Genomic DNA, 17,243 nt, shown 5'->3' with positions numbered 1-17,243 from the left:
ACGTAGTAAAGAATAGCAGCGGCACGCACACAGAAAGACTACACAGGATAACACCTATACAGTGTGGAAACAAGAACTAGCCGCTGCAGCACTTCAAACACAGGGCGAATAACCCTAACAATTTTAAAATTTTAAAATTTGGACAAGAATTTAAAGGTTTAAAATTAGAACTAAAGATTTTATTATGGTGCTATTACAATAAACTCAAAATTAACGTGTGTGAAGTAATCTACGGGTGGACAGCTATCAACGAAGTAGAAGTTGATAATGACAGGGAGAGTGTTTTAGATGTTAAATTTTGAACTGGGTGCAGTGTGACAGCGACGTGAGTGTTATACACCTGATGATGGCCGTCTGAGGCCGAAACATGTAGTGTAGGGAGCAAGATCAAAGACACAAAATATATTGTTTGCACTTGAGACGGAGTTTATATCATTTAAATTCAATTCAATTCAATAATGCTGTAGGCTTGTATTTTGAGGTGCTCCATTCAAATCTCAGCTGGGATACCAGCTGTCATGACTTTTTTGTGGTTTTCTTCAGTCCCTCCATGAAAATGCAGGGATAGTGCCCCAATTAGGCCATAATCACTTGTCCACCAGAAAAGCAATGTAGAACTCTTTCTGAATATGTCTTTATGCTGCTGGATGTCAGCCATACTCTGTTGGGAACATTAATCATTTCAGATTCAGTCATCGATTAAAGATGTGCATTGTTGTGATAAGACAATGCTGTAATCAAGAATTCAGTCCAGTATTGTTAGTCTGCCATACCACAGTAGCAGAAGACACAGAAATACCAGGCCTGTTGCTTCACGGTTATCGTGTTGAGAATAGTCAACAAATTGGCAGTATGCAAATCATCCAAGAGAAAGATCATGTAGTAGTATGGGAGAAATGAAAATTGGTCATTGTGTTGCAACAGAGCTTTCTGGACACTGTTATACCAAAAGTTACTGTGCATCATGCAACTGGAAGTAGTTACTGCAGGAGTGATTGATAATGTCTGAAAAAAAAAAGAAATAAAAATGTGCCAACAATAACAAGAGAACCTCAGATTGCTAAAGTGCAAAGTGGGAATCAGCAACAGAACTGGACAAACATTCTGACATGAAGAATAACAAGACTAAGTTGAAGGAATTTGTAAGAAACTGCACCGGTACAAATAAAATTGGGAGTGAATTCCATCAAACACAGCAGTGTTTTTTTAATAACAAAATAGAGCCTTTATGCGTTTCAGCCAATGATGGCCATCATTGGAAGGCGTCCAACTCTTCTGAGGAAATGCTTGTGTATTACTTCATGTGTTGTCTTGTATGGGATGAAATATTAGTATTTAAAATATGTTTTGTTAAAAGTAATAGAATTTTTTTATTTGTTAGAATCTTGCTGTCGGTCCCAGTGGTGGTGGTATTCCTTCACACTAGGTCATTTGTAGTATGTGTGTGTGNGGGGGGGGGGGTTGGTTAACCAAAGTTTTGCTTATTTTACGTTTACTGGGCTGGCGCATTGTCATGGTGAAGTTTCCAATCGTCCGTGATGTCGGGCCGGATGCGATAAACCCTTTGTTTGAGTCTCTTTAGCACTCCCACGTAGAATTTGGTGTTGATGGTTGTACCATGTGGTACAAACTCATGGTGGACGAGCCCCCTGATGTCAAAGAACACAATGAGCATGACCTTAACCTTTGACTTGATCATTCTGGCCTTCTTGTGGCGAGGGGATGCTGAGGTGTGCCACTCGGCACTTTGCCTTTTTGTTTCGGGGTCGTACTCAAACACCCAAGTCTCGTCACCTGTGATGACATTGTCTAAAAAGTGAGGATCACTTTCACACAATTCCAAAAGTTCTTGGCACGTTTCAACTCTGCGCAATTTTTGGTCGTCCGTTAACACTTTGGGCACCAGCTTTGCACACACTTTTCGCATCTGCAAATTGTTCATCACGATCTCGTGAACGGTACTTTTTGGAATGTTTAATGTATGTGCCATTAAACGAACACTCAAATGACGGTCTGAGTTCAAAAGTTCTCTCATATGCGTCACATTTTCGTCAGTGGTGCTTGTTGATGGCCGTCCAGCGCAGGCTTCATCGCCGACCTCTTCACGGCCTTCTAAAAAGGCCTTGTGCCACCGGTAGACCTGACGTTCCGACAAACAATCATCACCGAAGGCCATCTTTATCATGGGAAAAGTTTCCACTGCAGACTTGCCAAGTTTCACACAAAACTTGATGGCAATCCTTTGTTCCAAGGAGCACCACATCGCAGCTTGCACGGGAGACAAAATCGAGTTTCACGGAAAAGCCTTTCGTCACTCTCAGGAAGTTCAGAGACGACTTAGTGACCGCGCGTTCATAAGCTGACTTCCCCCTCCACCGATCCCAACCGGTCTGAGCCCGCTGCGATGTATAGTCACTTCACAATAAAATCACTGACATTACTATTCGGACAAACCCTGTATAGACCCATTGCTATGGAACAAGTGACAAACACGTTTCCATGGAGGTAGATTCTTGAAAATGAACTCATTGCAGGAGATGTTTCCTGGGATACAAAAATGAAATGTTTCCATGGAGATAGATTCTTGGAAACCAATATGTCGCTGTGGAATCAACGGGCATTTCCGTGGATACTGATACCCTATATAAGAGGCTGTTCAGAACAGAATGAAGTCAGTCGTAGTTCAAGTCAGTCACAAATCAGAATTGAGTCAGTCGTAGTTCAGATCAGAATAGAGAGAGATAGAGATAAAATCAGAATTTAGCTAAAGATTTATTGTGAGCTGTTGTAATTTATTGTGATTACAAGTGATTGTAACAGAACGCTCAAGAAATCCAATCCAGTACCCATTATTATTAGTCACAACCATAAATACATGACAGTATTCACAAAACTGTCATTACTGCCAGTACGGCTCAGATCTGATAACCTTTCACATACATTTCACAAATTTATTCCAAAGGGAAACCTGAAACACTGATATGTTAGGTTTTGGACTTTATCCATCGTCCTGGTTTTTAAGATAACAAATATCTTAAAAACCAGGACGATGGATAAAGTCCAAAAACCTAACATATCAGTGTGTTATACACCATTGTCAGAATCCTATAGTAACTACTTGGAAACCTGAAACTTCACCATATTTACAGTGCTGATGAGTCTGGATTACACTTGAAATGCCATCCTACAAGAATCCTAGCTTTTGTAAACAGAAAAATGTGGCCCCCCCATGTAAGTCATTTGAAGAATGTTGTACAGTCCTCTGACATGCCATTGTACCAGCTTCTTGACTGACATCTGCCCCCACCATGTGCCACTATTGGCTTAAAATTTAGTTACTGAATGGTCACCAAGCAGTGCTCTGAAGTGACTGATTAGGCTCTCGAATCCTGGCATATAATTGCAGAGAAATTAAAATAAATTTTTCAGGGCAGTATCATTTTCCAGTCAACAGCAGTTGCATGGTTAGCAAGATGTTTAGTGTGTATATTATGTTATATAAATATTGTATTAATATTGCAGGTTGTTTCAATTTTATTGGAAGAAAGAGAGATGCTAGGCACGAACAAGCTTAATAGAAACATGATGGACATTCCATTCAGTGATGGTTACATCTCTCTTGGTGTGGAATCTGTTCCATTTCTAGTGGGCAGACCTATTACAATAATCCGTTTTCCATGTCGTCATTCCAGTTTGTTACTTACTGTCCATAATAAGACAGCACTGGTAAGTACATAAAGGATGGAAGTGTTTAGTCCTCTGTTCACTCTATCACAGTGCAGTGGGGCACTGATCATCCACAGCATCTAGCTGTAAGTTGAAATCTCTGAATTCATGCAACAAATTATGAAGTGTTAAGACATTGCATGAATGTAAGTTATGCAGTAGCTCACAGTCTTTTGTTTCACTTTCCATTCTGTGAATGTTAATAATGTTTTATGTGAAATGCAGGTAGTATTTATCATGGAATGTGATGTCATTTATGAAAGGATTCTCTTTCCTTTGCAAAACATGCACGTAGGAAATGTCAGTATACACCAGTTCAGTAAAATTGTGTTGAAACCCAACTGGATAAACCAAGTGGACACTTCATAGGTCTGTGTGGGTAATATGATGGTAGTATACCCATATATGACAGCTTAAATTCACATGTCTATAAATAGCACAAGACATGTTTGAGAAAAATGTATCCATATATTCTCTTGTTAATTTCAAGCATAGTCACAAAGTAGTACTGTCTCTTCTGGTGTATATTTATGTCTGATTCCATAGTCACATAAGTAATGGACCCTACTAGGAAGTAAACTCCTCTGGGGAATGTGCCTTCACAGAAAAAAGGTAAAGCTATCCCTGTAACAGGCAGTGAAGGCCCACAGACTTGTGACACATCAGGAGTCCCACATTTTCTAGACAGTCGGCCCATAGATGGCAGTGAGATTGTCATCCTTACGTGCTGGCCTCCCTTTACCCCCAGGAAGATTCCAAGTACTCATTTCTGTTAGAGGCTGAGTTGACCCCAGGGCCATAGTGCGGCTGGGATGATTAGGTGAACTGAAAAATCCAATGACCTCATCAGGAATTGAGCCTGCAACCTTCTGGCTTGTAGCAAAGTGAAACCAACTATGCATCTGTTTAAAATGAGATCTGTACTAATTTTAATTTATCTGTCAAAATTGTAAAGAATTTTGTCACTGATACTCGTACAATGCACTTTCTTACTTTTGAGCATAAAATTTCATTATTAATGTAGTGTGAAGGTTGAGTTACAGATGTGCTCTTTTCTGGCATTTGCTTAATTAGTGATGCAATACTCATAAATCATTTTAATAGAAATGTGATGTAGCCTAAATATGCATGGATTACATCACCCCATGTTATAACAAACGACTAAACTTTGCCATTTGATCTACATAATTCCTTTCTGAGTTGAGTTGCATACACAGTGTCTCCAGGTTCTGTTAGGACTGTGTTCATTGAAAATACAAGACGTGAATTATTTTCAAAATTTCACTCTTTTTATTCAAAATGGTCTTCTTCTGAATCAATACATAGGTGGAATCGATTGAAAAGTTTTCAAAAACAGTCACTGTACTCCTTTTGTGGAATCGCATTTAAAACTGCGGTAGATTCCCTTTGGATGTCCTGGGTGGTGTCGTGTCGGTCTCCTTTCATTGCCAACTTAACTTTTGGGAAAAACCAGAAATCTGCTGGAACCAAATCTGGTGAATACGGAGGATGAAAAAGGACTGTGATCCATTTTCTGGCCAAAAAATCATGCACGATCTTTGATTTGTGGGGTGGGACATTGTCAATGACGAGCGACCAGGAACCTTGCTCTCGATTCTCAGGTCGAATTCAAAGAATTCTCGCCCACAAATGATTGAGGACTCCAAGATAATTATCAGAATTCACTGTTTGACCTTCTGGCAGAAATTCCTTGTGAATGATTCCTTTGGAATCAAAGAAAACGGTTAGGAGTGTCATTACTTGACTCTTTTGCATGCGCACTTTCTTTGATTTCAGCTTCTTTGGGCTCAACCATGCTGCACTCTGCCGCATTGTGAGAGGCTCATATTGAAAACACCATGTCTCGTCACCAGTAACAATCAGTTTTGTAAATTTTGTATCACTTTGGGCCGACCATAACATGCCTTTGCAGTGTTCCACTCTGGCATGTTTTTCATCACCTGACAATGCGTGCAGTACAAACCGCGCACAGACCTTCCATTTGCCCAAATCCTCGGTCAAAATTTGATGCACAGTACTTTTTGGTATTCCCAAAAGCTCCTTGACGAGTCTTGCAGAAAGACATCTGTTTGATGCAAGGATTTCAGTCGCTTTTTTTTGCATTTTCTTCAGTGCAACTTCTTCTCGGCTTTGATGCAAGTGGAGCATCTTCAGTGTCCTCTGTGCCATCATGAAATACGGCATACCATCGAAAATGTTCGAGCGACTCAAACAATCACTACCATAGACACTTTACATCACTTTGTATGCTTCTCTGGCTGTTTTGCCTAGCTTCAAAAAATATTTGATGTTGAGTTGTTCAACCACCATTTTCTGACGAGCGTTAGAACAGTACTTTTACATTCAAGGTCAGAACGCATGATGCAGCGATGTTTGCGCTTTGAAATTATAGACAGCCACAGCTGAAACTTCAAGAATCTTAATGCCAGAACTTGCCAACAGATGGCATTGCAGGGCAAAATTTAAAAAATGAGCCCTAACGGGTCCTGGACACACCGTGTATGTGTTTCTTCTAATAATGAATGGGTTTCTCTGGAATCACATATCCTGTAAGAAACAGTATTCCTGTATTAATGTTTCAAGTTGGCTGCGCTATAGCTCAAGCGGTTAGTCGCTGGCTTCCTACCATGGCAGCCCAGGTTTGAACCCGGGTCTCATCAAGTGGGATTTCTGGTGGACAAAGTGGTGCTGGGGCAGGTTTTCTCAGAGTACTTCGGTTTCCCCTGCTAATCTTCATTCCACCAAATTCTCCATCATCATAATCACCCAGGGCAGGTACAATGGGCCAATCAGTGGCCGACGTGCCGAGTGGACCCAGCTGGACTCCACCCCCCACTTATGGAGCTGAGCCCTTCTTGAGGAGAAGCCAACTCTGCAGCTACTCAAGAATTTCCCAGCATTTTATGGAACCTGAAGGTTCATTACCATGTTCACAAGAGCCATCCACTGGTCCCTATCCTGAGCCAGACCAGTCCAATTCATATCATCCCATCATATCTCTCTAAGGTCCATTTTAATATTATCCACCCACCTATGCCTTGGTCTTCCCAGTGGTCTCTTTCCTTCTGGATTTCCCACCAATATCCTATATGCATTCCTCTTCTCCCCCATTCGTGTTACATGCCCTGCCCACCTCATCCTCCTTGACTTGATCATTCAAATTATACTTGGAGAAGAGTACAAGTTGTGAAGCTCCTCATTATGCAGTTTTCTCCAACCTCCTGTCACTTCATCTCAGCCATAGCTGGTTGCTACCCCAACTGCACTATCCCAGGTCCAGAGATCGACTGAGATAAACTCTCAAAACATAGGCAATAATAATTTTGGTTAACACGCTGTTTTACAGGAGGATAGACATACAGAAAACATGTCAATATGTCGGAGCATGATAGCAATATGGAGCATTCGTGAACCATCATTGCCCCAGAAGATTCTTGTGGCTGTTCATGAAATCACTGCAAGTTGTTTTGGTCCAACAACAACCAATATAGTGTTTGCAGGGCAGGAGGATGGATCACTGTGTGTGTGGGATTTAAGGGAGAAGTCTCATTGTCACCAGAAGGTTGAAACTGGACACACGGAGTGGGTGCTACGATCACCAACCTACAACACAGGTAAATAAAATATGTTGCTGTATGTATGTTACTGCCCATGCAGTGGCTGCAAGGTCTTGAGATGTGCAGTGGGTCAGTTTCAGAGTTTTTGCCATGTGGCTGTTTCTATATTTCATTGGTGTGTTCTTTTCTTCATTGTGCCTATCAAGTGCCCCTTTGCGTTCTCTGTATACATTTCAAAAAAGATAAGAAGGAAACACCAATGACATAACAGAAGAATGATATTTGGTTAGTGCACAGTGCATTAGTGTTGCCTGAAGATGGCCTTATATGGTTTAAACATGTAGTATTGTGATAATGCGTATACATTCTGATATTTTAATAATTTTAATAACATTTTGTACACATAATGTTGTATTTTAGTGTCCTGTTGCAGTGATTCTCGTCCATGATATTGTAGCGTGTTTGTGTGTTGCGCTACAAATAAGTTCACGCCGTGGTTTGATATAGCGGGTTTATTCTGTTCGCTCGCATTACACACACTTCACAGGCATTTACACTTGCAGTGCTACAATCACTGCTCACAATATTCCGGCAAGACTGACTCCATAGACGGATATTCCAAACTGACTTCTTAGATGGGCGATCCGAAGCTTTCTTCTTCGGAGACTATTCCGAGACTGAAGGCTTCTCATCGAAGCTGGCCTATTTATACCCTCGCCGCTGCTAGGCAAATGAACCTTCTGTTATAACCATGGAGACATTGCTTTGTTTGTCGTTACCGTGGAGATTCGATGTTCTCGATACAACAGCTCACTGTTGGAATTACAGTATCGCTATTGTTACTTCTTATGCAACGGTCTGTTCTGGCGTTTCCATAGAAGTTACTCCTCTGGTTTGCCGACACGTTACACTGCTCCCTTCTAAAGGTTGTTCGTCCCCGAACAGCCTAAAGGTTCTCCCTCGGTTTCGATTCGCGGTGTTTCGCTGGCAACGTCTGCATTCGGCCTTGCCGTTCTGTTGGCGTCTTCGTGTGGTGTTCGTTTAACCGCATCTGCCCCTCTCTTCGGTGGTGCTCGCCCCCGAGCACTCCCGTGGTCCAGAATTTGTCTGTCGCCTTGTTTCACATTCGTTCTTTCCTTTCATTCTTGTTGGGGAGGCTGGTACTTCCAAGTTACCGGTTCCTCCCATAAGGGTGCTTTCCCTTTTTTCGTTTTGGAGGGGGTCGGTCCCTCCACAGTGTCCAGTGTCTGGTTTTCGGTAACTCGCTGGGGAGTCCCACTGGTAACTTCACAAGTTTTAACCCGATGATTTTCCTGAGTGCCCGGCTGGCTGTCCTCTTGTTCCTTGGGTGCGGCCGCTGAAGTCTTGCAACGTTGTTCCAAGTTGGGTTGGTCCCCATGATATGTCCCCTACGTTGTGCTACTTTTGCACAGAGGGACATCCTCTTGTTTATTGGCGTTCTCCGTGCCGCTTTCCCTTGGCGTCTTGTCTCTCGGGCGACGGCCAATTCTTTACGCTGGCATCCGAAGGTTCCCTTGGGAGTTTCCTTCTTGGAGTCGTTTCTCCAATGTCGTGCCACTGTCGCGCGACGGGATGTCCTTCTGTTTTCTGCCTGCCGTGCCACTTCCGCACGGCGTGTTGTCACTCGGGCGACGGCCAATTCCTTGTGGGGCCCACGAGTTTCCCCTAATGAATTCTTCACTTTTTGCCGGCGGCGTTCCTCGGCCAGCTTGTGGTCCCTACCCCGCTTCTTCGGTTCTCCGACCGGTATTTTCGGGGCGTCTTCTACGGGGACTTCTTGATGCTCCAGTATGGACTGCATCGCTTCTGGGTGGGGATCAATTTTCTCGTGGCTAGTTCTCTTCCCTTCCCCCCAGGCTTTCCAATCGCCCATCAGCTGTGCGTGTCTGGCTTCGGCCTTGGCTTGGTCAGCTTTTCTATCGGCGTCGGCCTTTATTTCGTTGGCCTCCATTAGGGCCAGCAATTCATTCTTCTCCGCCTTCCTTTCCTCCGCGTCAGCCTGCCTATCGGCCTTCATCTCTTTCAGCATCTCGTCTGTTTTTTCTTGGCCAGCGCTGATTTTCTTCAGCAAGAGTTCCATCATCTGCTGTGAATCCATTGTGTAGTAGTCTTGACTTCAAAACTTATCGGCCACATGTGTAAGTTCGATCCCACTTCTGACACCAATGTAGCGTGTTTGTGTGTCGCGCTACAAATAAGTTCATGCCGTGGTTTAATATAGCGGGTTTATTCTGTTCGCTCGCATTACACACACTTCACAGGCCTTTACACTTGCAGTGCTACAATCACTGCTCACAATATTCCGGCGAGACTGACTCCATAGACGGATATTCCAAACTGACTTCTTAGACGGGCGATCCGAAGCTTTCTTCTTCGGAGACTATTCCGAGACTGAAGGCTTCTCATCGAAGCTGGCCTATTTATACCCTCGCCACTGCTAGGCAAATGAACCTTCTGTTATAACCATGGAGACGCTGCTTTGTTTGTCGTTACCGTGGAGATTCGATGTTCTCGATACAACAGCTCACTGTTGGAATTACAGTATCGCTATTGTTACTTCTTATGCAACGGTCTGTTCTGGCGTTTCCATAGAAGTTACTCCTCTGGTTTGCCGACACGTTACAATATGTATGTGTTGACCGTCTTCTAGTGCACACAATCTCACATTTCACTTCACTACATGTTTTGGCATGTGTGTCACCTATGTTAAACTATTGCACTGCTCGCCATCATATGTTGTTTATAAAATGATTTAAAATGTATATTCCTCATGTACCATAATAAAATCTATATATATTAAAATTTGTTAAGATTTATGATCCTATACCTCTCATTTCAAACTCGCGCATTACATCACTCATCCACTATGGGAGTCGTTCCTCCTATATTTTGTGTATACTGTGTCTTGTGATGTTTCCTTCTTCTTTGGCTGCGTGCATGCAATGCGTTTGTACACATAATGACCATTGTATGAATTAAGTTTGAATCACTGTTGTTAATTGTTGCATTGCAGACAGAAATAACAGACTATAAGTGACAACTCAATGCAACAGGATGCTCAAATATAATAACATTGGGTATCACTGTTCTTTTTGGACACATGAAGATGTAACTGCGCATCTTGTATATAGATATGTAATGTGCCAGTGATTTTGTTAAATTTCTTTTGATCAGCATTTCACTTTGTGCGTGAAGGATTTACCTAATGGTAAGGATTTATTTTCAGCTGAGATTTTAAAAGACAAAGGACATCTCAGTAAGATTGTTGCATTGCAGCCATTTGGTGGGACTGAAGCAGAAGCTGATATCTCTGGAAACACAGAACTTTCACCAACTCAGGTACAATTAACGATTACTCATGAGATTGTTATCATTTGCAAGTTGCCATCATATTTGGGGAATATCCATCTTTGTCTTCACTTCATTCATGTGTTATTTAAGGGAGATTACTTAAATTGTATGTGTGTTTAGTTATAATCGACTTTAGAGGCATGAGAGGTAGTTAGTTAGTTAGTTATTAGAGAGGGTGGGTTTCCCCATGCACTTAGACCTATGGTCCATTGTGCTTCCCTCTATGATATTCTACCAGTCTCTATATCCTACCGGTACTGGTGCTTACCATCAGTCCCACCCAGCCAGCGAGACCGGCTCTACTGGCTGAGAAGTATCTATAATGCTTCCTCCATCTACCGGAGGTATTAGTGACTGCTGTTGGGCGGGAAACGTCCGTAATTTGGCTCAGTGACCTCCTTTGGAGGTATGAGGTTCTTTTACGTGCCGTAAAGCTACGACACGGGACCCACGGCTTAAAGTCCCTCCCGGAGGACTTGTTCCCTGAATTTTTCCGCCCTTAAAATTTCGACGACCTCCGCCGGGTATTTGAACCCGCGTACTACGAGTCATGAGGTGGGAACGTTACCTCTAGACTACGGAGGCCGTTGGCATGAGAGGTAAAACAGTAGAGAGTTATGAATGATGATTTGTACTTCTTCGTTTTATGTTAGACAATGTTTACAAACAATTCAGTAGAGGCAAGAGGGATACAAAGCAGTTTCATAATTCTGTGGCAGATCTGTGCCAAGTAAACTATAGGTAAGATAATGAATGCAGGCTGTCCACATTGCACAGGAGTGAATATGAACAGGTTTGCTGCTTTCCAGGTATTTGCTATTTCCTTTATCACAACATTCCTTTTGACCAAATGAGCTTGTTTTGATTGTTTTAGCAGAAGTTAACAGATCAATATACTGACTTTAACGTACTGGAACAGAGACAAGACAAACCATAACCAAAAAAATATTGAGAACCGTGATCTTAAGTGATTACCAGTAGATGGCTTTTTAGTCATGAAGTTTTGTGGTTACCAGCATTTCTGGATTGAAATCAACAGTTTATAGTCAGACAGTCATCAGTCAATCGGTTGCAGAGAAAGGACTGCATTGAAACTGCATGGAAAGGAAGTCAGTGTTAGGTATCAATATTGGCCGCGCCATAGCTGAAGTGGTTAGTCGCTGCGGCAACCCGGGTTCGATCCTAGGTCTGGTCAAGTGGGATTTGTGGTGGACAAAGTGGCACTGCAGTGGGTTTTCTCCGAGTACTTCGGTTTCCCCTGCCAATCTTCATTCCACCAAATTCTCCATCATCATAATCACCAGGGGCAGGCTACAATAGGCCAATGGCCACCATGCTGAGTGGACCCAGTTGGACTACACCCCCCCACCCCCACTGAGTGAATAAAAAAAATAATAATTTTTAGGTATCGACATTGTTAACATAATGTGACATGATGCCCAAAAGGTGGAATAGTGAAGTCAGATTAGACATACATTGCTAGGCAACGACTCAGTAAACACATTCCTGCGGCAATAGATACACAAGCAACAATCAAGTAACTTCCATTACTATGCAGTGGTGCTGTAAACACACTTTCCCAACAATACAGAGGCTGTGTATTCTGCATGGTCTGTGCAAAGTAGTTATAATGAAGAGTTCAGTTGAGAAGAGTTAGTCAACTTTCAAGAGGCCCACCTGCTGGGATATGAGCTTGGGAGCAGAGGAATTAATTGAATTGGCAGTTGCAGAATAATGACAAGAAATGAATTAGGCTGTGAAAAGAAGAATTCATGTGTGATTTGAAGTTACAGTGAGACTATTATGAATCCATTGCCAGGATACCCCTAGTGAAGACTGAGAACCCTAGCGCGTCTGCAACAGTGAACTGTAAATTGTGTAGATCACTGATAGTGCTGTATTGCCTGTAGTTCCAGGAACTGTGTATAAGGTGTCAATAAATCCTTGGAATGAGAAACACAACTGTACATACACTAAAATCTATTTCGGGCACCCATCTTTATCCTGAAATAATCTGTGACGTGAACTGAACAATTTGCACTTTTCGTTTTGCCTCATTTTGACCAGTATCTTACTGACTTTTTAAGCATCTAAGCTACATTTTCACTGGAACCAAATGGAACAAATTGATAATTGTTATCCTTTGTAGAAGTATATCTGTCCCATCAAATATCACATGTCTGCAGGAGAGTTGCTCTCGTCACATAATTTTTCCCACCATGGAAGTGATCATCTCTGATGGTCATCAGCCCATTAGGAAATATTTTTATCTATATGATAAATATCTCTGGGGTCATAGCCCACAATTATGGGCAGTTTTCTGCTTTCAGCTTTCTCTCTGCTGCAGGACAGATGGCTCTGTGTTCTCCTCTTTTGCAGATTATTCAGTGTTGGGTCAGAACATTCTCTCCAGTGTGTACAGCTGTAATCATTTTGCTCTGTGTTGTGCACTGACAATGACACTATCCTAGATCACTTTGTTTCTATGTGTGACATGCAAAGCTCTGACAGGTCATTTGATGGAATGTGAGTCTTTGCATTGAGTTATGCAGTAGCTGTGACTAAGCAAAATGTTGATGTTTCACTTTATGCCAAGTTACTCATGATCCATACTTTTTAATTTGCTGCAGCTAGTGATAACAACATGCCAGTCACAGTGGGTTCGCAGTCTAAGGCATGAACCGTATTTGCCCACTCAAACACTGGGGTTATGGGTTCGAATCCCACTCAGAGCATGGATGTCTGTGTTTGTTTATTCTGCGTTTGTGTTGTTATGTGTGTAGGTAGCAGCCTTGTGATGGGCTGATCACCCATCTGACTGTGTATAGGATTAAGAAACTGAAAATGCAGCAGAGGTCCACAAGGGCTATAGAGCCATAGATAAATAGTAATAAGAATATAATGGAGGCAACAATTTGTGAAGTGAGAGTGACATTAGTGGTACTGCCGAAATGTGGTAAAAGTGGGCTCTCTTCGGGAGTGCTGACAGTTTGATCCTGTGTTTGAAGCCAAAACAAACCCACGCAAGGTCATGTCTGTGGTTCATTCCTTAGCTCTGAACAATGGAATCGTTTATCTGTCTCGGCAGCTTACCTCTCACGTTCGTAGTCTACTTTTCAGTTATGACTGCCATCTGTACTTTATAAGATCCATGCCCCTGGTGTGCATGTTTCCTCCACAGCGTGTGGTGTTGTCTTTACAAAACACCCTGGGCAGACATGCATTTATGAAAATGGACGACACCCCATGTGAGGTGAAATAATATGCACCAAAATAACGTTGGTATAATAGAAACTTTAAAGGATTTTATCTGGTTTTACCTTGAAAAGAGGACTACAGCATGTGATTTTAACACAAACTAGCAGTTTTAACACAATTTAATAAAATATTTGTAACGTATCAAGACACCTGAAGATGGCTGTTTGGGGCTGAAACATGTAGTGTTCAAGGTGTATAAACTCCGTGATTTCAGTCCGCAAGCAAACCATACCGACCAAACAACCGCCGCTTGTCGGCAAAGTTCAGTGCCAACTTTTGTGGATAGAGGGTGTCATGTGGTCAGCGCAACGAATCCCCACGGCCGTTAATTTCGGTTTTCTAGACCGGAGCCACTATTTCCTTGAAATTGGTCCTCAATTATCATCACAAGGCTTAGTGGGCCCCATTCCAGACCCACTACTTCTCAAGAGAAAATCTTGTAGGGCTGGGAATCGAACCTGGACCTCTGGATCTGTAGCCACGAATGCTGACCACTAGACCACAGAGGCAGTTTCAAGGTGTATAACGTTAAACTAAAATTGAGTGGTGAATGGAAGAGTGTTGCAATATTGACGGGTGATAAATAATGGATATTAAGTTGAACAATTGCAACGGGATGCTGAAATACAGAATCAGTATTGTAATTACTTTGCATCAATATTTTGTGAGTATTATTAACAGGTGAAAGTGTCGCGTCAACAGTCAACATAATTTATTCGATATAGTTGGAAACCCCTTCCCCCAAGATGATTCTTCAATCACTCGAGGTGAATATCACGGCCAGTGGCGTTTCTTGGGGGAGGCCAAGTTCATCTGGGGCCCAGCTGAATCGACTGGAGCTGAAACATTCACAACACTTGCCAACCAAAGGGAAACAAAAACGTTGTAATGTGTGTTCCCTAAATAAGGAAAGCAGGAGCACCATTTTCTGTTGTAAAAAAATGTGATGTGCTGTGTATCGTGGACTGCTTCCAGAAGTTGCGCACGTGCGTCAGAGTGTGAGGTATCGTAAACTGTGAATTGACGCAGTTCAAACTCGTCTACAGTCTGAACAAAATATTATTGTATGTAGTGTGATTATATTTACAATATCACCATGTCTCAAGGTTGAAGAAAAAACTACGGGTAGGTCCTTTGGAATTTCATAACATATATAATAAAGATTATATTTTGCATTTCATGGCAGAATAATCACAGTTAACTTTTGTAAAAATTGCTCTTTTGTATATATGTAGAAGATTTTATTGCATTTCAGGTAGTTTTTAGTTTGTATTTCTATGTTGCGTAGAACGAAAAATATGTAGTTTTTTCTGAAAGTCTGCAATGTTAAAGATTTAAGGCCATTTAAATTCCGGCCACACAGGGCTGCCGGCAATTTAAAAGTCCGTACATTAAAGGTTCAGTTTTTTTCCTTCCCCCCCTCCCCCCCACTTAGTAAGGGGTGAAGTCCAGTTGGATCCACTCGGCACAGCGGCCACTGATTGGCCTATTGTACCTGCCCCAGGTGATTATGATGATGGAGAATTTGGTGGAATGAAGATTGGCAGGGAAAACCGAAATACTCGGAGAAAACCCACCCAGCGCCATTTTGTCCACCACAAATCCCACTTGACCAGACCCGGGTTTGAACCCGGGCTGCCCTGCTGGGGAGCCAGCAACTAACCGCTTGAGCTATAGCGCGGCCCTCTAAAGGTTAAGTTGGTTATTTAATGATGTTGTCAGTCCTGAGATTATATAGCAATGATGATAGGATGATTAACAAATGTGAAATGGTCAGTGGAATAAGAATTGGCATGAGAAACCAGAGTACTTGGTGACTAGTTGCTTCAATACCACTTTGTCCACCACAAATACTACATGCCCTGACCTGGAATTGAATCTGGGCTGCAACAGTAAGAAGTCAGTGACAAACTGCCTGAGCTACAGCATGGCCCACCATGATAACCATGGAAGTTATGGTAATTGTAGGAGCGATAGTAAGGAAACTAACTATAATAATGAATTATTAAACTGTAAGAAATTTATATATTGTCAGATGTGAAATGTGTTGATGCGCTGAATATGTTGCACTGGTGCAAAGCACACATGTGGGAACCGTGTATGGATTGCACCTTTTCTATCTTGTATGATAAGTAAATGAGCAATACGATCATTTGGAATGCTAACTGAGTTTACGGCAAGGAATTCAGCTTCGTGATATTGGAAAAACAGCTGAACCAGTAAATCTTATTATAACTTGACACTGCTGCCAAATTTTCACCCAGCATTATTTTATTGTTGAATTAACATTGTATGTTGCATCTCTTAGATTTGCAGTCTGGATGAAGTTGGTACAATCAATATATGGACTGTGATCCAGAGTTATAAGCAGGGTCATCAGAGTGCACTGCCTTCTCAGGATCTGGGGCTGGCTCACTGGGGCAGAGTGCGCTTGGTGTGGAGTTCCACCTTCTCACTTATAGACACCATCTCACTGTGAGTACTTAGTTTCTCATGTCTCCTGATACCCTGTAACCTTACGTGTATTTAACATACAATATTCATTCAGGTCTCAATTTTACAAACTTCAGAGGATCTAGAGGAAGTTGGGGTATTTCAGTCAGTATATCAACAGGGTACAAGTTGGGTGGCCCGAGTTCGACTCATAGTATGGCAAGATTTTTCTCTTCTGCACAACATCCATACCGGCTCTGAGGCTCACCCAGCCCCCTTTCCAATGCGTACCTCGGGCGGTTTTCCCAGGGTTAAAGTGGCAGGGCCATAAAGCTGATCATGCACCTCCATCTAGTGCTGAGGGTAAGAATGATGGAGCTGTACCTCCATTCCCACATGTATGTTCATGGCATAGTGCTGAATTAATTAAGCACAGTGGACAATTCAGAATAGGACACATAAGCATATATGCTTTTTTGCTTTAATGACTGATACTATGACCTCTAAGAATATTGACCTTTACTCCTGGGACAACCTGTATATTCAGAGCTCTTGATAATGTTATTAAATAAGCCATAAGTGAATTGAGTTAGCTTCTGAATATGACTGTAACATGGCTGCTTCTCCTCTTTCAGGGACCAGCACTTGTGCTTCAATCTGACATGTTTCGATTTACAGCTTGATAGTCGTGATCACAATCATCTTTACATCGGTACCAATACAGGACATGTAGTGCACTGCTTGAAAAGTGGTGGCAAGCCTGCACCGCAGTTTTACATTCCAAAGGGGGGTGAGTCAAATTGATATCAGGCTTCTATTTTGTGTACATTTCTTTAAGGTTTGAACTAGATTTTAACTCACCCCCCGCACCCCTCA

At 42.2% G+C, this 17,243-nt stretch overlaps 1 protein-coding gene across 1 annotated transcript in view; it reads left to right on the top strand.

Annotated features, from left to right (window-relative positions):
- Positions 1 to 17,243, top strand: part of LOC111871713 (WD repeat-containing protein 60) — a gene marked incomplete in the record, with an annotated part of 56,416 nt that overhangs the window by 19,264 nt on the left and 19,909 nt on the right. The window contains 5 exon segments of the mRNA XM_033754371.1: positions 3,523 to 3,726; positions 7,094 to 7,361; positions 10,552 to 10,664; positions 16,243 to 16,409; positions 17,003 to 17,157. Coding sequence (XP_033610262.1) covers positions 3,523 to 3,726; positions 7,094 to 7,361; positions 10,552 to 10,664; positions 16,243 to 16,409; positions 17,003 to 17,157 — 907 coding nt within the window.

This window comes from Cryptotermes secundus, unplaced genomic scaffold, assembly GCF_002891405.2.
Source record: "Cryptotermes secundus unplaced genomic scaffold, Csec_1.0 scaffold514, whole genome shotgun sequence".
Lineage (NCBI taxonomy): Eukaryota > Metazoa > Arthropoda > Insecta > Blattodea > Kalotermitidae > Cryptotermes > Cryptotermes secundus.
The sequence above is the reverse complement of the archived record's forward strand: the minus strand, read 5'-3'. Positions and strand labels throughout refer to the sequence as shown.